The sequence below is a fragment of the Tamandua tetradactyla genome, chromosome Y, assembly GCF_023851605.1.
Source record: "Tamandua tetradactyla isolate mTamTet1 chromosome Y, mTamTet1.pri, whole genome shotgun sequence".
Classification (NCBI taxonomy): Eukaryota; Metazoa; Chordata; class Mammalia; order Pilosa; family Myrmecophagidae; genus Tamandua; species Tamandua tetradactyla.
In genome coordinates, this window is record NC_135354.1 from 13,738,136 (window position 1) to 13,766,057 (window position 27,922).

General features: G+C 35.8%; 3 protein-coding genes across 8 annotated transcripts in view; 1 reads left to right on the forward strand and 2 right to left on the reverse strand.

The window, feature by feature from the left end:
• The window catches only part of LOC143672594 (zinc finger X-chromosomal protein-like), a 107,350-nt gene extending 100,805 nt beyond the window's left edge, over positions 1 to 6,545 (reverse strand). Inside the window, exons 1-3 of the mRNA XM_077147187.1 lie at positions 6,436 to 6,545; positions 2,113 to 2,257; positions 1,883 to 1,918 (exon numbers count right to left, since the gene is read on the reverse strand). The gene's annotated coding sequence lies outside the window, so the exon portion shown is untranslated. The remainder of the gene's footprint in view (positions 1 to 1,882; positions 1,919 to 2,112; positions 2,258 to 6,435) is intronic.
• A 2,734-nt stretch (positions 6,546 to 9,279) lies between these two features.
• LOC143672598 (eukaryotic translation initiation factor 2 subunit 3, Y-linked-like) lies at positions 9,280 to 11,677 on the reverse strand. Its single transcript, XM_077147212.1, has 4 exons — positions 11,194 to 11,677; positions 10,585 to 10,648; positions 9,601 to 9,688; positions 9,280 to 9,366 (listed from the first exon to the last, which is right to left on the reverse strand). Exons 1-4 carry the CDS (start codon positions 11,296 to 11,298, stop codon positions 9,309 to 9,311), a joined length of 315 nt encoding a protein of 104 aa, XP_077003327.1. The 5' UTR covers positions 11,299 to 11,677; the 3' UTR covers positions 9,280 to 9,308.
• LOC143672596 (protein WWC3-like) overlaps positions 11,591 to 27,922 on the forward strand; it is a 310,051-nt gene continuing 293,719 nt past the window's right edge. For all 6 annotated transcript variants that reach the window (XM_077147209.1, XM_077147211.1, XM_077147203.1 and 3 more), the window contains exon 1: positions 11,591 to 11,774. Coding sequence is in view for 4 of the 6 variants with exons in the window: in XM_077147203.1 (XP_077003318.1) it covers positions 11,649 to 11,774 (126 nt within the window). In the remaining 2 variants the exon portion in view is untranslated. The remainder of the gene's footprint in view (positions 11,775 to 27,922) is intronic.

Genomic DNA, 27,922 nt, shown 5'->3' on the forward strand with positions numbered 1-27,922 from the left:
TTACATTTCCTTCAAAGCTTCACCCCAGGCCTGTCTGATGGCTCCTTTAAAACCCCATTTGTAAGGCTGTGTGTATAGGGAATATTTGTCAAAAACAATGAGACAAGTGTTTAAACATCAGTGGTAACAGCTGGAGGTAAACAGGAGACTAATAAAAGTTTTGGAATGAACAGTCCTTAGGGGTTTTGAAACCTACAACTTATTCCTGGGAAGCTAACAGGCCATATGCATGTGCAGGTAAGATCTGAGAAAGCTCTGTGCTCCCACCTCTGTTGACTGCTTAGGTAAATCTGCAACTACCTGACTGAATATAAAGCTGTTCCCCAAACTATACAGAACAGTTAAGCAAAGGCTGGAAGATTTAGAGTTCCAGACATTTAAGAAAACTTCTGCTTACTCAATATGTAACCATTAAGCTAAGGCACATCAGAGGTCACAAAGCACAAAGAACACACAAAATTTAAGATAATTAGTTCAGACAAGTCACTAAACAGACAAATAGCTATGACTCTAACAAGTAGTATTGCCACATCTTTGGGAAATGTGAGAATCTAATTTCCAATGTTACCATATTACATTATTTAAAATCCTTTGTTTTCAACAGAAACTTACAAGACATGCAAAACAAACAAACAAAAACCGAAAAGTATATTAATTAGGAATAAGAGCCATTTTAAAAACTGTCCTTGGGGAAGAAGGCATGTTGGACTTCTAGACAAAGGTATCAGATATTTTAAACATGATCAAAATACTAAAAGCAATCACTCTAAACAATCAAAGGTAAATGAGAACAATGTATCATCAAAAAGAAAACACTGATAAAGAGTCAAAACATAAAACAGAATTCAATGGAAATTCTGGAAATGAAAAAAAAACAACATAACTGAAATGAAAGAACCAAAATATGACATATCAATAGCATACTTATAAAGAGAAAAATTCAGCAACTTAAAATGTCAACAGTGATAAACCAGTGTGTGAGTAGGAGGGAGAAAAAATAAAGAAAAAGGATATAGAAGGAAATCATAAGAAGGTGACACACAAAAATATATGAAGAAATAATGGCATAAAACTTGCTAGATTTGACTTTAAAAATTAATCTATACATGTAAGAAATTAAACTCAAAATAAAATTAGAATACACATAAGGTCCTTCATAAACATACTATCAAAATAAGCTTGAGTGAAGCAACTCATCACCTTCCAAGGATCCTGAATAAGAGTATCAGCTTATTTCTCTGACGAGAGAGTAAACAACAATCAGGGGAGCATTATTAAAAAAAAAAAAATTGATAAACTTCAATAACAACAGTAATTTTTGTAGCATTTTATTGCTACAAAGTGCACAAAGGCCAAAGTGCAGTAAGATGACTAATTCAAAGTGCTAAAAGAAATACACTGCCAAAAAATACAGAACCAAAAGACAAACTAATACATTTTGTATTTTAATCCAAAGGTAAAAGATAAGCATTTGTGGTTAATTCCACAAGATTTTATGTTTTTCTAAAACTGCTATTACACAAAGTGGTAATGGGTTAGAAAATCCATAAATCATTTCAGTAATTCTTAAAAAAACAAGTTTTCTACTATTTTCATTCCTCATGCTAATGATATGACACAATTCAAATGACATTTGTGGACAATATAACCATTTGTAAAAACATACAAGAAAAGCATATCATTTTCTGCTGCAAAATCTAGGTAGATAAAAGAGTATAAAGCTAAATCATAAAGCTAAATCAAAAAGCTTTCTTAACACCAAAGTAGTTCTAAATAAATATAAAACCAAAACATATTCTTCTCCACACTACAAGTAATTTTTACATACATACGAAATCATCCTATGTGCAGTGTAATAGTGGCTCAGTGGCACACTACTTGCCTTCCATGGTTGAGACCTGGGTTTGATTCCTGGTGCCTGCCCATGTAAAAAAAAAAAAAAAAATCATCCTATGATTTAAAATCAGTTTTAACATTAACCAATGTGCTTAAGCATTGCTTCATACTGAATTAAAAAAATCTAATTATACACAGCTTCAGTAATTCATTGTACATGAAAGGTACCAAGAAGAGTTACAGAAAAAAGCTTATGGATGAGAATAAAACCCTTACCTATAAGACCTCCTGGAGCGGCATACTGAAGATCATTGTGCTCTGCAAAAAGTGATACAATTTTGGAAAAGACTGGTTTACATATGAGTTTTCCTTCACTATCTTTGGAAACAATACCAGGTCTGACTTCTATCTCGTGGCCCACCTGAAACACATAAATCAATAATTAATATATCTGGAATAACTCAATTACTATTATTTATATGTAAAAATCATAAGAACTAGACAACTTTTAAAATGACAATCTATCTTCTGCCTGCAAGAAAGATTTCAAACATTAAAAAAAATGAGAAATGGGGTGGTGCGATGGTGGCTCAGTGGCAGAATTTTTACCTGCCAATGCCAGAGATGGGTTGTGATTGCCCATGGGGGAAAAAAAAAGAAGAAATAAAAACAGACAGGATGTATGAAACTACAGTGAGCCATGAAGTAAAAAACTGCCTACACAAATTCATAATTTTTCAACAGGAGAAAACTGATCATTATACATTTCCATTAATAAATGAAAGCAAAAAACACATCATCATCTCAACTGGCAGAAAAGGCATTTAACAAAATATGGCATTTCTTCTGTATTTAAAAAAAAAAACTCAGGGTGGGCAACAGTGGCTCAGCAGGCCGAATTCTTGCCTGCTATGACGGAGACCCAGGTTCCATTCTGGTGTCCATTCATATGAAAAAAAAAAAAAAAAAAAAGCTCAGAAAACTGAGAATAGAGGGAACCTCCTTGATATAATAAAGGTCATTTAGACATTTAGAAAATTCACTGCTAAATGATAACTAAATGAAAAAACACTGAAAGTTTTATCCCTAAAATTAGGAATAAATTAATATGCACAATGTAACCACCATTACTCAACACTTTATTGGAACTGTTAGGCAGGGAATTATATAAGAAAAAGAAAGAAAATCTTTCAATTTTTATTTCAATCTTGCAGCTGAAAAAGAAATATTAAAGCTATCCCCACTTCCAGGTGACATTACCCCTTATTTAGAAATCTAGAGGAACCCACAATAAAACAACTAGAGCCAATAAATGAATTCAGCATTCATAATTATATACAAAGAATGGAATGTTCATATGTTAAGAATGTTCATGTTTGTATGTTGTTATTTTTTGTTAATAAAAATAAATAAATAAAAGACAAGCCCAGTCACATTTCCATCAGTCTACTTCAGAGAGACAGGAAACTCAATAATCAATTTCACATGCAAAGACAGGGGTCACAAAAAGTGCCAAAACTATTTCGAAAACAAACCACGTTGGAGGACTTACACTTCCCAATTTGGACACTTACTACAAAGCTACACAATTCAAAACACCAGCTCAAAGAAAGACACAGAATTGAGAGAGCAGAAATATAACCACACAACGATTCTGACAAGGCTGCCAACTGCAATTATGGAAAAAGAATACTCTCTACAACATATGTTCCCAGGAAAACTGAAGTATCATATGAAAAGAATGAAAACGAACCCTTACCTCACACTATCTACAAAGTTAGCATAAAATGGATCAATGGCTTAAATGTAAGAGTAAAAACTATAAAGCCCCTAGAAATAAACATAGGGAAACTTCTTCAGAACTACATTAGGCAATGGATTAGACTATATCCTGAGAACACAATAAGATAAAATGGACTCCAAAATTTTAATATTTCTTGTAAAGACACTAAAGATAAGCTACAAAATGGAAGAAAATACTTGTAAATTATTTATCTGATAAGATTAACACCCAGGATTTTTAAAAGCCTTACTTAACCAAAAAAGATGAACATATGGCCAAAGGATGTGCACAAATAATTCTCCAAAAGATATCAAAACCACAGAGAGAAACTACCTCATTCTTACTAGAACGGCTATTATTAAACAAACGAATACCAGGAAACAATTGTTGGTACAGAAAAAATAATCCTTACATATTGGTAATGGGTAATATTAAACCATACAGTTGCTTGGAAAAGTGTGGAGTTTCCTCAGAAACTTAAATACAAAAGCTATCATATAACTCTGAAATCCCACTCTTAGGTGCATATTCCACAAAACTGAAAGCAGGGACTTGGACAAATATTTACATACAAGATTCACAACAGCATTATTAATTACAACCAAAAGATGAAAAGAACTCAAACTTCTTTCAGCAATGAACAGATAAAAAAAATGTGGTATACATACATATACAATTGAAAGTTATTCAGCCTTAAAAAGGACTGTAGTTACAATACACCATTATGGCTGAACCCTGAAGACATCATACTGAGTAAAGTAAGTTAGACAGGTAGGGATCATTATTTTATGATTGGATTACCTAAAATAGCTGGAATATGCAAAACAATAGGGACAGAGTTTATCTGGGTGAGGAGGCAGGCAGAATAGGGAATGAACGCCTAGAGGGGTGAAGGTTTTTATTTGAGGTAACTGGATAGTTCTGATAATATATGCATGCTTAGTAGTGGTTTAGAAAAAGAAACCGAGAGAGAGAGAGATTAAAGAGACTAATAACTAAACCGAACGTCATCCCAGACAAGCTCTAATAATGGAGGAGAAAAGGTCCAAAACGATATTAGCAGAATATATGAAAACACTGTCACACAGACTATAAGTATTATGTCAGAATTAAATTGCAGGAATTTTATAACTATACATACGTAAGTGAATACAATTGTTCTCAGGAAATATATATGGAAATAAATGTTTAAGAAACATCATGTATACACTTTGTGTCAAATATTTAGGAAACACAGACGGACATAAAAAAAGTTACAACAAATGTGGAAAAAAATGGATGTTGGGCTACACTTCTCTGCGTGAGCTTTATACCATTCTTACAAATGTGTAAATTTGAAACAATGACAAAATAAAAATTAAAAAAAAAAAACTACAACCTATGATTTAGACAGAAGACATTTAAAAGTCACATTATTTAAATGCAATATAATAAATACAATAAATAAGTTCAGAATGTTATTTTTAAAGTACTTTACTTTTTAATTTAGTTTTACTTTTCTTTTCTCTGTTTAAGAAAAAAGAGATACAAGTTTAATACCTTTAGTACTCCTTTTAATATACTACCACCAGCCACACCTCTTTTTAGATCAACCTCATAGCCTGGTTTATTAAAATCAAAGGACCTAATAACTGGCATTAAGGAGAGACACAGAAATGAAAAAACAAACATTAACATTCATTTTATTTTTTTAATTAGAAGATATAGTTTTTCAAGTTAACTTTTCTAAATGACTGTCTAGACCTGGGGTGACTCTGTAGCAAAGTATGTTACCATTATTCCAAAGCTTACTGTTCTGTTATAGTGGAAAAGTGTAAAGAATCTGATCAGTAAGTGATATATTGTTATGGTACTTACATGACACAGGTATCATTAAATTATTATAAAAGAATATAAAAACCATATCTAATGATTTGGAAGAAGAATGTATAATATTAAGAAAAAGAGAGAAGCTACAAAATTAACCCCAGAAACAATCCCATTCTCATTTTAAAAAAGGAAAAAAAGAAAGGTAATACGTATATTTATATGATTATATGAACATATAGAAGGGTGGTTATATACACTACCTTACTTCAAGGATATTGAACTGAGAATTTTTTGTTTATATGTTTCTATATCCTACCACCTTCAGAAAAAATTTAGTTCCAAAAACATACAACTCAATGTTTCGTTAGTGTGGAGACCCATGAACTTAATAAAAGGAAACACACCACAATCACAAAAGAGAACATTTTCCACAAACCAAATGCAAGTCCTGGACAGATGTCCACAGGGTCTCAATGTCCATTTGGAAAAGTCTTACATCTTTGTGTAGGAATCAAATGCTTACAATACCAAACCATATATATATATTGGTACTGCAAACCAACTAAAATTAAAAATGAAAACATCATTAATGGCACAGTGAATGCATTTATACAGAAGCTCTAACAGCTTACTACTGACTTATAATATTTTCCAGAAAGCACTATATTACTCCAATCTTAATCACCTAACATACAGAGCCCAAATGATTAACAATTCCTATTAAATTTTTATTCTCATCCTCCTCAAATAGCGGAATCTAGCAGTGCCAATTCAACCGTAGAATAAATCCATTACAGGTTAACATGTAAATTTTAATTTCACTCCAATGAGTCCTAAATGGAATACTGTCTTTTAGACGTATAAAATACTTTTGAAAAATTCCAAAATTGTACAGACGTTGTGATTTATCCTATCTGTGCAAAACATCAATAATAATTCTAAAAAGGAACCAGTAATGCAGAAAAGATGAAATCAATTGTTAAAGAACAATAGTTTAAAGCCTTTACCAATAAGCCGGGGTTGTGCAGCAAAGTCTCTTGGAGGTATTGGAATTTTCTTTACTATATACTCACAGACAACCTCAATATTGTATTTCAACTGAGCATAAATTGGAATAGGAGCTCCTTCTGCTACTGTACCTACTGCAACAAAATTCAGAAAGATCAAAACTCTTCAATTTCTCAGAAATTGTTACATATATCTGTTACATAAAACAACTGGTAAGTTATTAAAATAGATGCCCAAACATTCTCATACAAATTTCAGTAACAGTGGAAATGATAATTTAGAAGGACTACGATATTCTGTTTGTTTCTGTCTGAAAATACTGTTGGAGAAAAATTATTAAATAATATTAATACATAAGAGGATAAAAAACTTAAAGGGATAAATAATAGTACCAGAAAAGACTTTGTCAGCTGAAAAGATAGCTGTTTACATGAATTTACTTCTCAAGAAGTATCAATTAAAAATAACATTTACATACATAAAAGTCCTACAAAAGGAAGATGGTTAAACAATTAATAGGATGCAATACTATTCAATCAGGAAAATAAATTATTTATATACACAACAATGTAGACAATTCAAGTGCACTATGCGGAGTGATAAAAAGCCAAACTCGAAAGTCACGTGTACTATTTATAAGAACTTTTTGCTAAAACCAAGCAAAAACAACAAAAAGCCCCAAATTTATAAAGGTTAAAGAACAGCTTAGTTGTTTACCGAAGTTTAGGAGCACTAGGAATTGAGGAAGCTGTGTAATTATAATTGGATCACAAGACAGCTTTATGGTGATATAATAGCTCTGTGTGTGAAAGCAGTGGTTACAGGAATGCACACATAATAAAACGAGGGAGAATTATATACATACTTTATATTAGTAGCAATCTCTTTGTTTTGATACTATAGCTTGATATTATGGTATAATGAGTGAGGAAAATGAGTCAATGACATGGAAAGAAGTCTCCAGAACACTTTTGCACTTATGAATATTTTGAAAATTAAAAAAAAGAAAAATTTGTATCAGAGCCCTTGGAATATTAAAGATTACAGTATATGTGCAAATACTTACAGTTTTAGATATATGCATAATATATATTAGGAATTCTAAGGGTAGATAAAGAATCATTTTAGTTCAGTTATTTAAAATTTATTAATTTTAGTTCAGTTATCTGAAATTTATTGTAAAAGAAGCTTAAGATACTTTTGGTACTTTTTTTTTGTAATAACTTGTGATTATCTGAATTAAACTGCTTTGGAAAGAAAAGGAGCTAATAGAACAGGGACTGTTACTTAAAAAAAGACTGTCAAAAGTATTCCCAGCATTATGGCTAACTGAAAATATCAATGTTCCAGAGACAGTACAACTTTTAAACAAAACTGAACTATGCACTGAGAATGTTACCATTCTCAAAAACTGTATGTTCAGACTGCTATCACCTAACTCCTAACACCCAAGGACATTAGGATGATGATGATGTTAGACGATGGTAGATAGCACAGTCCTCTTTTGAAGGACACATCCACATTTCAAAAATTTATGGGGAACAAAGTCAAAGTGTAAAAATTAAGTAATTAAGAAAATTTTTGTTCTTCTCCTTTCTAAGGAAAAGAAACATAATGTTCAAAAGCAGAGATTTAGAAGAATGAAAAAAGAAAGCACTTAATATAATGATTCCACCTTACTTCTTACCTGTATTGACAGACTACCTCCTACACCTCTAATACTGTGTTCTTGGGAAAATTACTTAGCCCTTCAGGACCTCAGTTTCTTAGAACTTGTGATTTTATGTGAGATATAAATATTTAAGTATATTTATTTAACTGCCTTCATCACATTCTAATTACTTTTTTTTTTTTTTTTTTTTTTAGAGAGAGGGAGGAAGGGAAGGAAAGACAGAGAAGGAAGGAAGGGAGGAAGAAAGGGAAACATCTTTAAACATTTTCTTGTTTTATTATATTTTGTTTGTTTGTTTGTTTTTTACATGGGCTGGGGCCGGGAATCGAACCGGGGTCCTCCGGCATGGCAGGCAAGCACTCTTGCCCGCTGAGCCACCGCGGCCCGCCCTCTAATTACTTTTTAAATATCAACTTTACTGAGATAGAATATACAATAAAATCATCCACTTTATGTATACATGCTGATGGTTTTGACAAATGTCAAATGTACCATCATAACCAAGATACAGAACAGTGCCACCAGTCAAAAAAAGCTGGGCAACTTTCTTTTTGGCACTAAAATGGAGGGTATACTGAATTTACAGATCTACAATCTACCTCATAGATTACCTACCTACAATCTACTTCATGGATTATGCAGTTAGGTCTTCCAAATCATTATTTATATTTTGTTAATTTTATCTATTTTAGGCTGACAGTGGTGGCTTAATATCTTTTACTTTAAAAACTTTTTATTATTCCTACATATCCACATCCCAATGAGCCTCATTAAAAGATTAATATCATTTGCACTTATAGGAAACAGATCAGTTTGACCTCAACTCTGTCCTAATATCTAAGATGTAATTATTACTATTGTTATTTCTCTACAAGCTGTATTTTCCTAAATGAATAAAGGTCATTTACATTTACTGTCAAGTTTGGTAGACCAGTATATTAGTAGATAACTCTAGAATTGCAAAAAGTTCAAGACAAAATAAGTGCATCTTGAACAAATATGATCACCTGACTAATCTGAAGTTCCCTTTGGTCCCTGGAATGTCTGTAGGAAACTCATCAGGTGTACTACTTGCGCAAGATCTATAATATTCTGGCCGAGGACAAACTGGGTCATCAAGCTTATAAATCTAAAGGTTTCAAAAAACAGACTGAATTTGTTATTTGTGTATTAGACATTAAAGTAAAATAGTTTCTAGTTCTATAATATACCACACACCTTTGCATTAGCATACCCAAGCTTAACTGTAATATTTCTTTCCAGTTCATTTTTTTTTTTTTTTTTTTTTTTTTTTTTAAAGGAAAGACAGAGAGAAGGAAGGAAGGATAGAAGGAAGGAAGGGAGGAAGAAAGGGAAACATTTTTTAAACATTTTCTTGTTTTATTGTATTTGTTTCTCCGTTTTTGTTACATGGGCTGGGGCCGGGAATCGAACCGAGGTCCTCCGGCATAGCAGGCAAGCACTTTGCCCGCTGAGCCACCGCGGCCCGCCCTCCAGTTCATTTTTGAACCTCACAGTGTGAACTCCAGAAATTGCTTTTACAACTGTGGATTTTCCATGAGCAACATGACCAACTGTACCTACCAAGAACAAAAATACAAATTTATATGCATCAGTTACATTAAGTACTTCTTGGAATAGTTATTTTAAGAAACATAAGCAAAACTTAAAATATGTCAATCTATAATAAATCATTTCACCTCTTACCTATTTTTTCTATCTAAAAGCTGTTCTGATACAACTGGAGAAGCTCCATGTAACTCCTTCACTTAAAAACAACATTCTATGTATTAGAAGACAATTAAATTAAAAGCCAAACAAAGCTACTGGTATAAACCTCAGAAAAGATTATCTTCACTTAATGACTCATTGATAAGAATAAATTCCTATAAGTTATAAAACTTCCAAACATTTCCATTATGAGGTAAATAGGAATGGCAATACCCCATACCTAAATAAAGGATTCCATAATGGTTAGAAAACCAAGTGATGCTGTTAGATTTGCAAGCTTTACAACTTTTAAAGTAAGTTTTGGTAGTTTTATGTTTTTACGTTTGCGTAGTTCACTCTCAACCGTCCAGTTTACAATTAATCAACATAACTTCTTCAAATTGCCAATTAAGAAAAACATGTACTGTACTTAATAGCTCATATATTAAATAATACTTCATAAACTCCTCTACAATACTTAGCAGCCTATACTTTCACTTCTTCCTAAAATTCCTACTATACATGTGTTAAGTGTGTATACTTTTTCACATAACTAATGTCTTTTCGTTTACATTTACATTGTAAGATAGGAAGGAGCATCGTTCCTTGCACATTCTAGGAAATGCTTTTCTCTTAAGAGCTCAAAACTTATTGAATATTTCAATCCCAGCTAATCAGGTTAATCACATAAAAAATTAAAATTAATTGCCAAAGATCAGGTGTTTCAGCATTCCAAAACTTAACACTTTCAATGCGATATTCTTACCTATGTTAATTGTGGCTTGCCTGCTGATAATTTCGTGAGAAAGGGGCGTGAACTTCGTAATATCCTACAATGAAACATTTTATTTTACAATATGTGAAAACAAAATGGGTTCTACGAACTAGGATTTTTCGTCTGACTTAAAACATAGAGCTTGCCACCATATATGCAACTCTCTATTATTTACAGGCGTGACCTTTTCATAAAAGCAGCCTTCATTTCAGAGACAATATTGAGCATTAGAAGCACTAACAACCCTTCGTTAGTTATACGTCCATCCAGTACAAAAGAAGTGGATACGCAAGGCCCCAAATCATGTAAGCATCAAAAACGCAAATGCTCCCTTCCTAGACTCGTAAAAATGATCATGCGGATCTCACAGATATAAAACTTAAAAAAACGTGACTTTTAGCAAACTTTCCATTAGATCTTTCTGATGCGACAGCACACTCCAACATCCAGCTCCGCGGGGAACGAACGCACCTTAATGTCCCGGCACACAAGCTCACTCTTAACATAGGTTCCCCAAACCAAACAGCGCAAGGCATCGGAAAGGCTCGTTCTACCCTGATCCTGAACTCGATGCCCGTATTCCCCTAAGTGAAAACTCACCAAGCTGGCGAAATTCTGACGAGAAAGATGCGGCTGCCCCAGAACCACTGCCTTCTCACCTCCCGCCATCTTGCTCAGTGAAGGAAAAGACGCCGTAGGTTGCATCTAACCAACCGCAGGTCCCCTTATGCAGTGGAGGCCGGGAAGGCAGACTAAGGCCCAGGACTGGGGAGGCAGGCGACCGTTCTAAAAAGGGACTAACTGCTTAAGTGGCTCTCTGCTTGGGCTTAATTACTGCCACCGATTTACTAGGAAGAGAGGTACAAAGTTTTGGAACCTAAAAATTGCAGAACTGTAGGATATTTTTTGCAGGCAACGCGATGGGCAGCCCCAAGAAAAGCTCTTTGGAAGACAACGCGTGCATTGGCTGAAAGAAGCCGTTTCCGCTTCCGGTGGTTATCGTTCAAAGTGTTTCCCGGATCCTGTAGGGTGTTTTCGGGCTGTGAGTAAAAGAAATGGAAATATCATTTTTTACCCATCCGCATAACTCAGTAAAGTCAGGTGCGCTCGGATTCGCATCTTACTGTGACGCGACTTGGCCGAGAGAGGAAAACATGTTGAGCCAGTCAGCCCACTACGCCGTAAGTACCGTGGACAATTCTCACTTGGAAGCTTCGGGTACGGCACCAGGATTCCCAGAAAGAGATTTCTGGGGTCAGAAAATTGACTTCTGGTGGCTATAGATTGTACTTCCAAATGATTTAATGTCAGACAAGAACGTGGGTGCCATAAGAGCAGCGAAAGTTGTAAGGTTGTTTAAAACCCAATCCAAGAATACCCACTTTAACGAAAACTTTGCTAACAATTACAACATTAGAAGACTTTTCAAGTATTTCTTCTACCATAAAGTGTTTGAAAAATGGAAGTAAAGCAGTGGTAATAGTTGTTATGTCTGGTGTCATTGCACTGATTGTGTTTCTTCAAGCCCTCTGTTCTTTACAAATTTTCCATCATAGTCATGACTTTATAATTAAACCTGTGACTAGCGCGAAGAATCACTGTCCACCTACCAGTCTCTTGATACAGTCTTTTTTTTTTAAGCATGATTTTGTTTAATGTTCAGATATATGTGTTAAGGTTCAGATATATGTGTTCGGTTTTTGGAATACAGATCCAAGGTTATGTGATTAACTTGCCGGGGTTCCACAGCCAGTGAGTTATGAGACTGAAATTCATAGCTAAACGATGTGAGTAAAGAGTTTATATTGTAGTTAAACTGTATTTATGCTCTATTCCCTAGTTCTATACTTTAACATTTAAAATTACCAAAGTCGTGCTGTGTCTGCTCCAAATCACAGGCAGCATGATTCAGTTCTTCATTAACCGGTTCTGTGTCCAGTGTTCTGTGTGAAACTGTTGGTTGCATCCGGTTCAGATACTCCGTTTCAAAGCTGTAGAGGTCAGAACTACTTACCTGCATTTCACAAATAAATATTTCCAAGATAGTTTTGTGATCACTGTTTTTAATAATTTAGTTTTAAAAGCTATCACTGTTTTTAATAATTTAGTTTTAACATATAGGTAACCAAAATCCTTGCATCAAGCCTTGTTTATCCTTAACCAGAATCTGTAAATCCTCAAGTTGTGATTCTGGTAAAAGAAATAATTAGAGGTTTTTCACCAATTCTTTCTTCCCAGACACTATGTAACAGCACTTCCCGGCCAGCACTTATTTAAACACTAAGAAATTTAAATCAAGAATATACACAATAACTTGTCTAGTAATTTTTCAAAAACATAGTTATGTTTAATTGTCCATTAAGAGCATAAAATAATGTTTGGACTTGTGCTTTTACTTTTCTTATTTTCAAAGGGACATTTATATCGTGTTTCAAAATATATACCCAGTTAGTTTGAAGATACTCATTTCGTCTTGCATTAATAGTTGATGTCTAGCAGTTTATGATAGCACATCACACTCTTTTTCTGGTATTAAATATACATGAGAAAGTGGGAAAAGAGTGGCAACTGGCAAGTCCAGAATCCACTGAGGAGGCCATCAAACAGGATCTTAAGGCAGAAGGTCGTTTTGCAAATTACAGTTTGAAAAATGTAGGGCAGGGTGTCAGGCTGATAGCTCAGGCAGGACCTATAGCGTTTGTTCTCTGAAAATCCTGAATTTTTGTTTAAGGTTTTCAGTTTTTTGGATAAGGATTTTCAAAATTGTAAATGAGTATTGGCTACCATCTTTAAGTTATTAGTTGCATTAACAAGAGACAGGTTGCCCTTAAAAAGAGAGTCAGCCTATCCATTGAAGTTTTGAAGCCAGGCATTGACTTGTTTCATTCTGAAAAAAGTCCTAGATGGCATCTTCTTCCACTAGTAGCCTAAGTCATATATTGAAAATCTGTTTAGTGTGACCACCTTCATCAATTATTTTAGCTAAATCTTCTGGATAACTTACAACTTCTACATCAGCTTTTGCTGTTTCATCTTGCGCTTCAGTGGTTTAGAGACAGCATCTTTCTTTAAGCATCGTGAAGCAGTCTGCTACTTTCAAACTTTTTCTTCTTCAGTGTTCCCACCACTCTCAGTGTTCATAAAACTGTTAAGAGCTGGGGCCTTGCTCTAATACAGAGGTAAGCTAAACAGAATGTTGTAACTGTTCTATCCAGACCACCCAAATTTTCTCTGTGTCAATGAGAAGGTTCTTTCACTTTCTTATCATTTGTGTGTTCACTAGAGTAGTATTTTTAACTTCCTTCAATAGCTTTTTCTTGGCATTCAGTCTTTCAAATGTTTGGTAAAAGAGGACTGGCTTTTGTCCTAGTTTGACTTTCAACATGTCTTCTCACTAAGCTTAATCATATCTAGCTTTTAAAGTGAGAGATATGTTACTCTTCCTTGAAACATGAACATATAGAGGCCATTATAGGATTATTAATTGGCCCAATTTCAATATCGTGTTTCTCAAGGAATAAGGATGCTTGAGAAGGGGTGAGGAGTAGAGGGTCAGTCATTTGACCAGTCAGAACACAAACAATGTTAGTTAAATTTACCGTCTTATATGGGGACAGTTCATGGCACACCAAAAGCTTACTGTCAAAGATCATTGATCACAGATCACAACAGATACAATGATAATGAAAAAGTTTATAGTGAGAATTAACAAAATGTGACAGAGACATGATGTGAGCAAATGCTATTGGAAAATGGTTCAAATAGAATGGTTTGACTCAGGGTTGCCGTAAACCTTCACTTTATAAAAAATACAAATCTGCAATGCATGATGAAGTGCAATGAAATGGGATATGCCTATATAGGCCATGGTATAAAAATGTCTCTACATACTTGAAAATGATTGAATCATGCAATAAATGTTCTTTACCACAGGGGAATTAAATCAGAAATTGATAATGGAAGGAAATTTGAGAAATAACAAATATTTTTGTATTAATCACATTCGTTAAAAACTCATGGATTACCCAGAAGAACTGAGGGTGACAGGAACAGACATTTACACAGCAATATTCATAGCAGCATGATTCACAATTGCCAAAATATGTAAACAATTCAAGTGTCCATCAGCACATGAGTGAATAAACAAAATGTAGCATATATATATATATATATATATATATATATATATATATATGCCAATCACTAAAGGACAGATACTGTATAATTTCATTATTGTGACTCTGGTAAAGGTAATCTCAAAGATTATACTGTAGAATGTAACATATGTAGAGGTACACAAAAGCTGGAGATAGAGGAAAGGCTACTAAGAGGCTGACAGATAGAAGTGATTATAATTAATTAGTAGGTTTATAAATTACGTTTCCATATTGAATAACTTATGTAGATAGTTTCATTGAACGCCATAAGTACTTGGAATCTCAGGTAGGACATGAGATTTTGTTGGTTTGTCCAGAGTGATGCCCCAGTGAATCCCAGAGTGATTCAATCAGTGAGTAGAAAAGTATTTGCAAAGCCCCCTTCAGGGAATGGTGAGAATGGGGAGAAATTCAACTTCCCCAAGTTGAATTCTTTTTTTTTTTTGTTGCGTTTGTATCTAGACATTTTTTTTTCCCAAGTTGAATTCTTGATATTCTCAGAAAGTGTGGACAACCAAAGCTATAGGCTGAGCCCCCAATCTTGGGGTTTGTTCATATGAAACTTAACCCCACAAAGGATAGGTGAAGTCTACTTAAAATTTAGACCTAAGAGTCACCCCCAAGAGAGCCTCTTTTGTTGCTCAGATGTGGCATCTCTCTCCAGCCAACACAATGAGCATTCTCACCACCCTCCCTCTCTCTACATGGGAAAAGACTCCCAGGGGTGTGGACCTTCCTGGCAATGTGGAACAGAGATCTTGGAATGAGCTGAGACTCAGCATCAAGGAATTGAGAAAAACCCTAGAATGAGCTGAGACTTAGAATCAAGGGATTGAGAAAACCTTCTCCACCTAAAGGGAGAAGAGTGAAATGAGACAAAGTGTCAATGACTGAGAGATTCCAAACAGAGTTGAGAGGCTATCCTGAAGGTTATTTTTATGCATCAAATAGATATTATCTTGTTATTCAAGATGTAATGGAGAGGCTGGAGGGAACTGCCTGAAAATGTAGAGCTGTGTTCCAGTAGCCATGTTTCTTGATTATGATTGAACAATGATATATAGCTTTCTCACAGTGTTACTGTGTGATTGTGAAAACCTTGTGTCTGATGCTCCTTTTATCTACCATATCAACAGATGAGTAGAACATAAGAAATAAAAATAAATAATAGGGGGAACAAATGTTAAAATAAATTTAGTTTGAAATGCTAGTGATAAATGAAAGTGAGGGGTAAGGGGTATGGTATGTATAATCTTTTTTTTTTCTGTTATCGTTTTGTTTCTTTTTCTGTTGGCTTTTTATTTCTTTTTCTAAATTGATGCAAATGTTCTAAGAGATGATGAATATGCAACTATGTGATGATATTAAGAATTACTGATTATATGTGTAGAATGGAGTGATATGTTAAAGTTTTTGTTGTTAATTTTTTAAATTAATAAATAAAAAACAAAAAAAATACTCATGAATTAAAGAATTAGCCACAAGAAAAAGTGTTCATGAATTTTGTATTCATGAACTCTGAGTACATGCAATGAATCTGGTTGCCCAGTTCAAAAGAAATCATGTGGAGAGTCCATAAGGAAAGGTTTTGTGGACAGAAAGGTACTAAGGTCAAATGGCAAAGGAGAGAGGTTCAAGCATTCCAGCACCTTATTGGAATCCCTTGATGGCCTCTCCTACCACTTAACCGCAAGTATATGACGGTCCCCTAGGGAGATCACCAGAAGAAATGTTCAACTGATTCCAGTAATCCAGCAGATTAATGAGGCAATAAAGATAATGAAATAATCATTGCTATTTATTCTGCAGTTAAAGTTTATTCTGAAATTTAGCCTTCTTTTAGAAAAAGTAGATAAGATTTCTCTAGATTTCTATGTTAAACTGTACTTGGTCTGCCATTTTTAAAAGGCATGATTTTTTTTTTAAACCAGTTTAACAATAGCAAACATTTCTGAGTGAGTTTACTCTAAGTCTGTTAAGACCAAAGATAAAAAAGCCAGGTCTCATATCTTTGCAAGTGTCACAGACTGGTTTAGCAAGACTATAGATGTCTCTTATAAGCAGAAGAAGTTCTAGCTAATTATCATAAGGGATCAGATTAGCTTATGGATATACCTCTTTTTATCACATAGTTCTGTATTCATCACCATGATCATTTTTAGAATATTTGCATCACTGCAGAAAGAAATAAAAAGAAAAAAACTATACATCTCTTTCCACTCCCCTCACTGACCATAAGTATTGCATGCAGTCTATGCAATTTTTTTTAACCCTTATGTACCCCCATTATTTATTTATTTTTGTCCTCACATTCTTTTAGTCATCTGTCCATACCCTGGATAAAGAGAGCATCAGCCACAAAGTTTTCACAATTACATGGTCACATTGTAAAAGCAATATAATAGCACAATCATCTTAAGACTACTGAATACAGCTCAACAGTTTTATGTACACTTCCCTCTAGCCATTCCAATACACTGCAAATAACCTACAAAGAGATATTTATATAATACATAAGCATAACCTCCAAGATAACCTCTCAACTCTGTTTGAAACTACTGAACTCTCAGTTACTGAATTTTGCCTCATGACAGTCATTACCCATTTTGGGCAAGAAGGCTTTCTCAATCCCATGGTGCGAGATTGCAGTTTATCCCTGGGACTCATATTTTTTTTTTTTTTTTTACTAATTTTCAGTTTTTTTTTAAATACCAAAAAACACCAAACACAAACGTTTTTAACTTTTGATCATTCTGTTCTATATATGTAATCATTAATTCACAGTATCATCACATAGTTGTGTATTCATAATCATGATAATTTCTTGAAACATTTGCATCTGTTCAGAACAAGGAATAAAAAGAAAACAGAAGATTCATACATACCATACCTGTTACCCCTCCATTTCAGTGATCACTGGCATTTCAATCTAAAGTTATTTTAACATTTGTTCCTCCTATTATTTATTTTTATTCCATATGTTTTACTCATATGTTGATAAGGTAGATAAAAGGAGCATCAGACACAAGATTTTCACAATCACACAGTCACATTGTAAAAGCTGTATCATTATGCAGTCATCTTCAAGAAACATGGCTACTGGAACACAGCTCTACATTTTCAGGCAGTTCCCTCCGGCCTCTTCATTACATCTTGTCTAAAAAGGTGATATCTGTTTAACGTGTAAGAATAACCTCCAGGGTAACCTCTCGACTCTGCTTGGAATTTCTCAGCCATTGACACTTTATTTCTTTCATTTCACTCTTCCCACTTTTGGTCATGAAGGTTTTTCTGAATAGCTTGATGCTGAGTCTCAGCTCATTCTAATGATTTTGGTTTACTCAATCCCTTAATGTTGAGTCTCAGCTCCTTCTAGGATTTCTGTCCCACGTTGCCAGGAAGGTCCACTCCCTTGGAAGTCATGTCCCGTGTAGACAGGGGGAGGATGGTGCATTTGCTTGTTGTTTTGGCTGGAGAGAGAGAAGGTTGGGAGTCATGTTGCATGTAGGAATGAGGGCAATTAGTTCATTGTACGAGGTTGGCTTAGAGAGAGGCCACATTTGAATAGCAAAAGGAGTTCTCTTGGAATGATCCTTAGGCATAATTGTAAATAAGCCTAGCTTCTCCTTTATAGGAGTAAGTTTCATAGGGGTGAATCCCAATATTGAGGGCTCAGCCTTTTGAATTAATTGTCACCAGTACTCGTGAGAAAATCAGAAAATCCCTAGATGGGGAAGTATAATATACTCCTTTCTCCCCCGTCCTTCAAGGGGTCTTCGCAAATACTTTTTTGTTCAACTGTGGGATGTCTTGGAGCACCACACTAACCTGTACAAACCAACAAGATCTCACTATCAAGATTCCATGTAATTACGGTGTTTGAATAAAGTAACTGTACAAGTTATATTAGATATGCACTACTATATTACTATATACTATATTTACTATATACTATATTTTTTTGGTAAAAATATAAAGGTTGCGCAAAATAAACATCTCTTCCTTTGGTCTCACACACAAGTTTTAAAATATAGACCATATAATTCTTTACACTGTATTTTCTGATTTACTTTAGTCCTGCCAAAGTCAACTTCATTCACATCTCTAGCTAAAGTCTGTCCATTTTTCAACTTTTTAAACAATTGTTGTATGGTTTATGCTAACTTTCATAGCTTCAGAGCTTAACTCTGAGTCTTAGGTGTCACACGAATACCTGAAGTTCCAAGGAATGACCAGAATATACACAAATAGTTCATATCTCATAATTTAGAAATAACATCTAAAATTCTAGAATAAATGAGACTGCTATAAGTGCTTACTGTTGACCGCAGCTATGACCCTAGGGAATGTGAAAGTAAAACGAGAGAAAGGGATCAGGGGATCTGGAGACATCAGTCTTCAGACAAGTTTATTTCAGCCAGGTGCACAATTTATATACTGGTAAGAACTACGATAAATGTTGTTTGCGTAAAAAGGCTAAGAAGCATATAGTGCAAAAACAAGTTGAAGTAAATATTTCTAAGGTTGGAATGTTCTTTTCCTCTAAGCAAGTCTCTTCCACATGTCATTGTGCTTTATCTGCACATCTAAGTTTCTACTGAAGTTTCATGCTCTCAAAACGTATGTCTTCATTTTTTTTTTTTTTTCAAATATCAGGCCTCCTAGAAAACTAGAAATCAATGGCTACATTTATTTTAATGTTAGAAATTAAGGCCTAAGTATCAGATATCACATATGAAAAAGTTATCAAAACCTACTCAAAGAATCGAAGAAATATGCACTAAAAGATCTCTAAAACAAATGAAGTCAAGGTATCTGCAAACCTTATAAGGTTTCCTAGGCCATTACAATTTCTTTCTTTTTTTTTGCAGAAAAATGCAAATACCTTTATTGTTAATATTTACATTCAGTTCTTTAATGAAGTTGGCAAAAAATTCTAAGAGTTTTTATACATATTTATAAAAATTTCAAGAGTATGATCCTTATTACTTGTGTAAAGTACAAACTGTTTAAAAAAGACTAAAAGCCAGTGAATGTAGAAGTGGAAGTGGACGAGAAAAACATTGACCACAGATCATTGGAATTTTCTTCTTCCCAAATATCTATAATATTACACGTGCCACTGTTTTCAGCATAGCATGTATGTCTTCACTTTTATAATTTATGAGCCAAGTCTGCAATTTCAAGTTAAGCATTAATCTTTTAACTCCTACACTTACAATCTAGGAACCTTTACGATAGGCCACGGCTCTTCACTTCAATTATTTGAGTTTGTATACTATACTTAGTCCTTATAAATAAGGCATATGATACTTGTCTTTTTTATTCTTTCATTTTATTAAACATACTGTCCTTAAGTTTAATGCTTTCACAAATTCATTGCTTCTGGCAGCCACGCAGTAGTCCATTGTATGTATACCCTATAGTTCCCCCTTCCGTTCCTCAGTCATTGTACCTTAGTCCACCTTCATCCATTGCAGATCATTAACACTGTCACCATTAACACCAGTATGCAAATAACCATTCGTGTTCGCACTCTCAGTTCCTCCAGGTGTATGTCTATCAACGGAGTTGTGGAATTATATTGCAGTCACACTCCTAGCCTCCTGTAGATCCACCACACTGCCCTCCAAGGGGGTTGTGCCAGTCAGTTTCCCTAATGTAGTGTATAGTTACATCTCTTTCTCTGCATTTTCTCTAGCACTTGTATCTGTGTGTTAATTTTTAAACAGTTGTATTAAAACATCGAATAATCCAGTTTGAATAAAAAATCAGTGGTTCCTGGTATAATCACATAACCATGCCTTTGCCATCACAGTTTTTATAAAGACTTTTCGTTTTCTTCGACCAAAAATCCTGTATATCTCCTCCATATCCCCTGCTTATTGATATTTAATTTTGACATAATCTGCCTTGTTAAATTCAGTAGAAGCAATTACAGTATTACTTCTAACTATAGATCTTATCTTGCATTGACTGTATTTTTTCCTGTATACCATCCCATCTTCAATACATTGCAGTGCTCACATTCACTTGTATTTTCTTCAAAAAAAAATTCTTGTATTTGTACATTTAATCACCATCAGTGTAAACACTCTAGGCATTCCTAAGTTATGCCATCTCAGTCTTCCTCCTTCCTTCTGGTATTATACATGCTCTCAGCCTTCCTTCCTTAAGGATACCTATACTTAGCTTTGTTTAGTATACTTACTATTGTGCTCCCATCAGATGGTACTGTGCTGTACAGTTCTAAATTTTTACAATCCTGTTGAACTTCCTGTACTCCTTTGGCATCAAATGCCCAATCTCTACCTCTTTCTGCCTCCTGATAACCTCTGTGCTTAACTTCGACTATCAAAGTTCACTCCTTAATGTTGGTTCGTATTAATGAAACCACACAATATTTGTCCATTTGTTTCTGACTAACAGCACTCATGATAATGTCCTCAAGGTTTAACTACATTGTGACATACTTCATGAGTGTCATCTCTCTTACACACCTGTGTGCTATGCCATTGTGTGTGTGTTATATATATGGAATTAACTTGAGTGTTTGCTCAGTGGAATGAAATTGAGTGTTCAGGAATAGACCCTTTTTTCTACAGACAATACATCTTTGATAAGGCGGTCAAGTCAGTGTTACTGGAACAGGGCAGCCTTTTCAATGAAAGGAGAATTTTATATCCGTATGTAAAAGAATGAAAGAGGAACCATATCTCACACACTATACAAAAATTAACTCAGAATGGATCAGAGACTTAGACATTAGACCTAAGACCATAAAACTTTATGGTAGGCTTTTTGTGTAGGGTGCCTTTTTACTTTCTTGATGAAATTTTTTGATGCACAAAAGTGTTTGACTTGGAGAGATTCTGTTTGTCTTTTTTCATTCCTTGTACTTTGTGTGTAAGGTCTAGGAAAGCACCTCCTATCACAATATTTATAAAATATTTCCTTACATTTCTTCTAAAAGCTTTATGGTCTTAGATCTAATGTCTAGGTCTTTGATCCATTTTTCTTAGTTAACTTTGGAGTCCATGTGAGATATGGATCTTCTTTTATTCTTTTGTATATGGATATCCAAGACTCCATTTATTGAAGAGGCTGCCCAATAGGGTTGACTTGAATGCCTTAACAAAGATCTATTGTCTGTACATAAGAGCATCTGTTTCTGAACACTCAGTTTGATTCCATTGATCAGTATATCTGTCTTTATACATTCTTTGAAATATGCTTTAATATCAGGTAGTGTGAGACATTCCATTTCAGTTTTCTTTCTCAATATATTTTTAGCTGTTTGGGGGTCACTAACTTTCCAAATAAGTATAGTTATTTTTCCAAATAAATGTAGTTATGGTTTTTCTATTTCTGCAAAGTAAGTTGTTGGAATTTTACTTGGTATTGCATTGACTCTGTACATTAATTTGCATAGAATTGACATCTTAATGACATTTAGTCTTTCACTCCATGAACATGGTATGCTGTCCCATTTATTTAGGTGTTCTGTGATTTCTTTTAGCAATTTCTTGTACTTTTCTGTGTTTAAGTCTTTTGTGTCTTCAGTTAAATTTATTCCTAAATATTTGAAGCTTGTAGTTGCTATTGTAAATGGATTTTTTTTTCTTAATTTCTCCCTTTGATTGCTCATCACACCTGTATAGAAACACCACTAATTTGTGGGTGTTGATCTTGTACCCTGCCACTTTACTGTACTCATTTATTATCTCTGGTAGCTTTGCTGTAGATTGTTGGAGTTGTTGTCTTGTCTTGTTTTTTTTTTTTTTTCACAACACACAAGCACATTGTAAAAGCTATATCATTATACAATCAACTTCAAGAAATATGACTACTTTAACACAGCTCTACAGTTTCTGGTACTTCCCAGTAGCCACTCTAATGCCCAAGACTAAAAAGATATCTATACATACCTCCAGGATAACCTTTCGACTCTAAAATCTCTCAGCCACTGACACTTCATTTTTTCTCGTTTCTCTGTTCCCCCTTTTGGTTGAGAAGATTTTCTCAATCCCCTGATACTGTGCCCCAGCTCATCCCAGGATTCCTGTCCCACCTTGCCAGGGAAGTTTACACCCCTAAGTGTCATATGGCAGAGAGTTCACTTGCTGTGTTGGCTTAAAGAGATAGAGAGGCCACATCTGAGCAATAAAAGAGGTTCCCTGGGGGGTGACACAGGCATAGTTTTTCATAGGTATAACCTGTCCTTTGTAGGGAATAGGTTTTATACAGGCAAACCCCAAGACCAAGGGCTCAGTCTATTGATTTGGTTGTCCCCACTGCTTACGACAATATTAGGAATTCTGCAGATGGCAAACTTGAATTTTCCTGCTGTTTTTCCAGAGGGACATTGCAAATATATATTTTTAATTTTTATTAATACAATCAGTCAATATACAACATGAACATTCTTAACATATGAACATTCCATACTTGGTGTGTAATCAAGAGGTCACAATATCATCACATTGTTGCATATTCATCATCATATCATCCTGATCATTTCTCAGAACATGTATGTCACTCCAGAAAGTGAAATAAGAAAAAACTCATACATACCATACCCTTTATCCCTCCCTCTCATTGACCACTAGTATTTCCCTCTACCCAATTTATTTTGATATTTGTTCCCCCTATTATATATTTATTTTTAATCCATATTTTTTACTCATCTTTGATACCATCGATAAAAGAAGCATTAGAACAAGGTTTTCACAATCACACAGTCACTTGAGGAATCTATATCATTATACAGTTATCTCAAAGAAACATGGCTACTGGAACACAGCTGTACAGTTTCAGGCACTTACCTCTAGCATCTCTTAGATACTGTAAACTAAAAAAGGGATTAGCTATATAATGCATAAGAATAACCTCCAGGATAACCTCTCAACTCTGAATTCTCTCAGCCACTGACACTTTATTTTGTCTCATTTCTCTCTTCACCCTTTCAGTTGAGAGGGTTTTCTCAATCCCTTAATGCTGAATCCTAGCTCATTCTAAGATTTCTGTCCCTCTCTGCCAGGGAGGTTTACACCCCTGGGAGTCATGTCCCATATAGAAGAGAAGGCAGTGGATTTGCTTGCTGTGTTGGCTGAGAGATAGACCACATCTGAGTAACAAAAGAGGTTCTCTGGGGGTGACCCTTAGGCCTAATTTAATGAGTGAAAGGGAAGGGCTTAAAGCTTCAAACGAGAAGCTTAAGCACTATCTGACAGTTGTAGAAGTTTCTGTGAGTGTACTGAAGGAAAATATTATTTCCTGTAGCTGTAAACTTGAGATTCCTGAAAATCAGACCCCGAATCTTATTGTTAGAATAGCAGCTTTACTGCTAAAATCTCAATCTTGCATGGTATCTGCCATTAAAGTGAGGGTATTGATCGAAAAGGAGTGGGATCCTGAAAAATGGGATGGTGACATATGACTAGATAATGATTTGGGGGGCGAGGTTAAAATCCTACATCATGCTGAATCTTCTCTAGATAACCCTGTAATAGTCTGCCCTGAGGACATAGCCACCACACCTCCAGCCTGCCTTGAGGAGTTGGCCACCCAACCTCCATGTGAAGGGATTAGCCCTAGAGTGATTAATCCTTTTTCACCAGCTGAAACTGCAGATGAATGCCCTGAAGCTAATGGCTTGGAAGGTATTTCTAATTCTTTTCAACCAGTTGGATTGGAGTTACCAACTGGTTGAGTTTACAATAATCCACTGTCATTCTCCAAGACCCATCTGAGTCTTTTTTAGTGCACAGGCCAAACAGGAGAGTTGAATGAGGATGTGGTGGGAATCACCCACACTACCCCTCATTTCTTCTAGACCTGTCACTAAACTGAAGTCCCAACAGGCCCTTAAAGGTCAGGTTCAAAGTATCACACATGAGGAGGTACATTGTATTCCAAAAGAGCTGTTTTAGTTTTCTAAATTATATAGACAGAAATCAGGGGAATATGTGTGGTAGTGGATTTTAAGAGTGTGGAATAATGGTGGGAGAAATATGAGGCTGGATCAGTCTGAATTTATTGATATGGGCCAACTAAGCAGAGTTTCTGTGTTCAGTGTTATAGCTCAATGGGTTAGAAAAGGCATTAATAGTTTGTTTGGATGGTTGGTCAAAACATAGATCAGAAGGTGGCCGACATTACATGAGGTTGACTGCCAGAACTGCCCTGGTATAATGTAGATGAAGGGATCCAGAGACTTAGAGAGATTGGAATGTTAGAGTGGTTAATGCAAAGCCTACTGTTACAGCGCAGGTCTGTCTGGATGATGCATCTTTTAACTGAACAGTGAGAAATAAATTTGTGAAACTATTGCCATAATCTCTGGAAAGCTCTGCAGTTGCATTTCTCTGTAGGTCAGATATTACTGTGGAAACTGCTGTAACTAAGCTGGAATCCTTAAACAAAATGGGAAGGGCCAAATCCTGAGTTGGCAGAAGCCAGGCAGCAGCACTTAATTGCTGAAGACAGGGTGGACGTGGCTATTACAATAGACAGGAAACTCAAAGTGGGAGTCAGAATATTCTGACTCAGAGAAATTTGTGGCTTTGTAAATCAGTGGGTACCTAGAAATACAATAGGTAACCATGCTACACTGCCACAAATTCATACTGTAATCTTCCTCCAAGCCTTCCCAAGGAAACTGATGGCCTTTTACCAGGGTAACTGCACTGGGAAAAAGAAAGTGATCAGATATTTTGGGGACTATTAGACAATGGTTCAGAAGTGATACTAATTCCAGGGGACCCAAAGCATCCCTCTGGTCCACCAGTCAGAGTGGGGGCATATGGAGGCCAGGTGATCTTTGGAGTTTTAGCTCAGATCCATCTCACAGTAGATCCAGTGGGCCCTCGGATCCATTCAGTAGTTATTTTCCCAGTTCCAGAATGCGTAATTAGAGCAGACATACTGAGCAACTGGCACAATCCACATTGACTCTCTAATTCATGAAAGCAGGGCTATTATGGTGGGAAAGGCCGAGTGGAAGCCACTAAAACTGCTCCTACCTTGCAAATTAATGAATCAGAAGCAATACTGGATGCCTGGAGGGATTTCAGAGATTATGCCACTCCTAAGGACTTGAAGGATTGAAGGATGCAGGGGTGGTGATTCCCACCAAATCCTCATTCAACTCTCCTGTTTGGCCTGTGCACTAAAAATAGACTCAAATGGGTCTTGGAAAATGACATTGGATTATCATAAGCTCAACCAGTTAATAACTCCAGTTGCAGCTGCAGTTCCAGATGTGGTATCATTGAGCAAATTAGTACTTACCCTTGTACCTGGCATGCAGCTATTGATCTGGCAAATGCTTTTTTCTTAATAGTTGTTAGAAAGGACCACCAGAAAGAGTTTGCTTTCAGTTAGCAAGGTCAGCAGTATACTTTTACCATCCTACCTCAGAGTATATCAACTCTCCAGCCTTGTGTCATAATCTTGACTGCAAGGACCTTGATCATTTCTCCTACCCCCGCCCTGCATGACCTCACACTGGTCAGTTATATGGATGATCTCATGTTGAATGGACCTTGTGAACAAGAAGTAGCAACTACTCTAGACTTACTGGTAAGGCATTTGTGTGTCAGAGAATGGGAGATAAATCCAACAAAAATACAGGGGCCTTTCAACTCAGTGAAATTTTTTGGTGTCCAGTGGTGTGGGGCATGTCAATATATTCCTTCTAAGGTGAAGGATAAGTTACTTCATCTGGCCCCCTATGACCAAAAAAGAGGCACAATGCCTACCTACTTGGTCTGTTTGGATTTTGGTGACAACATAGTCCTCATTCAGGTGTGCTGCTCAGGTCCATTAATTGAGTGACCGAAAAACTGCTAATTTTGAGAGGGAACCTCAACAAGAGGAGGCTCTGCGATAGGTCCAGGCTGCTGTACAAGCTGCTGTCACTTGGTCCATATGATCCAGCAAATCCAGTGGTGCTGGAAGTGTCAGTGGCAAATAGAGATGCTCTTTGGAGGCTTTGGCAGGCTCTATAGGAGAAACACAATGCAGACCCTTAGGATTTTGGAGCAAAGCCTTACCATCTGCTGCAGATAACTACTCTCCTTTTGAGAAACAGCTTTTGGTCTGCTCCGTAACACTTAACCTTGGGCCACCAAGTTACCATGAGACCTGAGTTGCCTATCATGAGCTGGCTGTTGTCTGACCCTCCCAGCCATAAAGTTGGGTGTGCGCTACAGCACTCTATCATAAAATGTAAATGGTATCTGCAGAACTGAACCAGAGCAGGTCCTGAAGGCACAAGTAAGTTACATGAGAAGGTGGCCCAATGCCCATGGTCTCCACTCTTGCTGCATTACCTTTTCTTTCCCAGACCAGAGCTGTGGCCTCTTGGGGAGTTCCTTACAGTGAATTTACTGAGGAAGAGAAAACTTGGGCTTTATTTACACATGATTCAGTGCTATATGCAGGTACCACCAGAAGGGGGACAGCTGCAATGTAACAATCCCTTTCTGGGATGTCCTTGAAGGACAGTGGTGAGGAGAAATCCTTTCAGTGGGCAGAACTTTGAGCAGTGTACCTGATTGTTCATTTTGCTTGGAAGGGGAACTGGCCAGAGATGCGTTTTTATAGTGACTCTTGGACTCTTGCTAATGATTTGGCTGAATGGTCAGGAACTTGGAAAGACCATAACTGGAAAATTTATGACAAAGAGGTCCAGGGAAGAAGTATGTGGATAGATCTTTGTGAGTGGGCTAAAATCATGAAGATATTTGTGTCCCATGTGAATGTGCACCAGAGGAGGGTTTTAATAATCAAGTGGATAAGATGATCTGTTCTGTGGATACCAGTCAGCCTCTTTGTCCAGCAACTTGTCATTGCCCAATGGGCTCACGAACAAAGTGATCATGGTGGTAAGGATGGAGGTTATTCATAGGTCAGCAACATGGACTTCCTCTTAACCGAGGCTGTCCTGACTGCAGTCACTGCCGAGTGCCCAATCTCTTAGTAGCAGAGATCCACACTCAGCCCATGATATGGCACCATTCCCTGAGGTAACCACCTGGCTAACATGGTGGCAGGTTGATTACATTGAATCATGCCCTTCATGGAAGGGGCAGCAGTTTGTTCTAACTGGAATAGAAACATACTCTGGATATGGGTTTGCTTTCCCTGCATGTGATGCTTCTGCCGAA

Coding starts and splice junctions, on each gene's coding strand:
- LOC143672598 (XM_077147212.1), bottom strand. CDS start 11,298: ATGCAACCTACGGCGTCTTTTCCTTCACTGAGCAAGATGGCGGGAGGT. Junction 10,649..11,193: donor GTCAGAATTTCGCCAGCTTG/GTGAGTTTTCAC, acceptor GTTTCATTGTAG/GATATTACGAAGTTCACGCC. Junction 9,367..9,600: donor AGGTTCAAAAATGAACTGGA/GGGCGGGCCGCG, acceptor AAATGAACTGGA/AAGAAATATTACAGTTAAGC.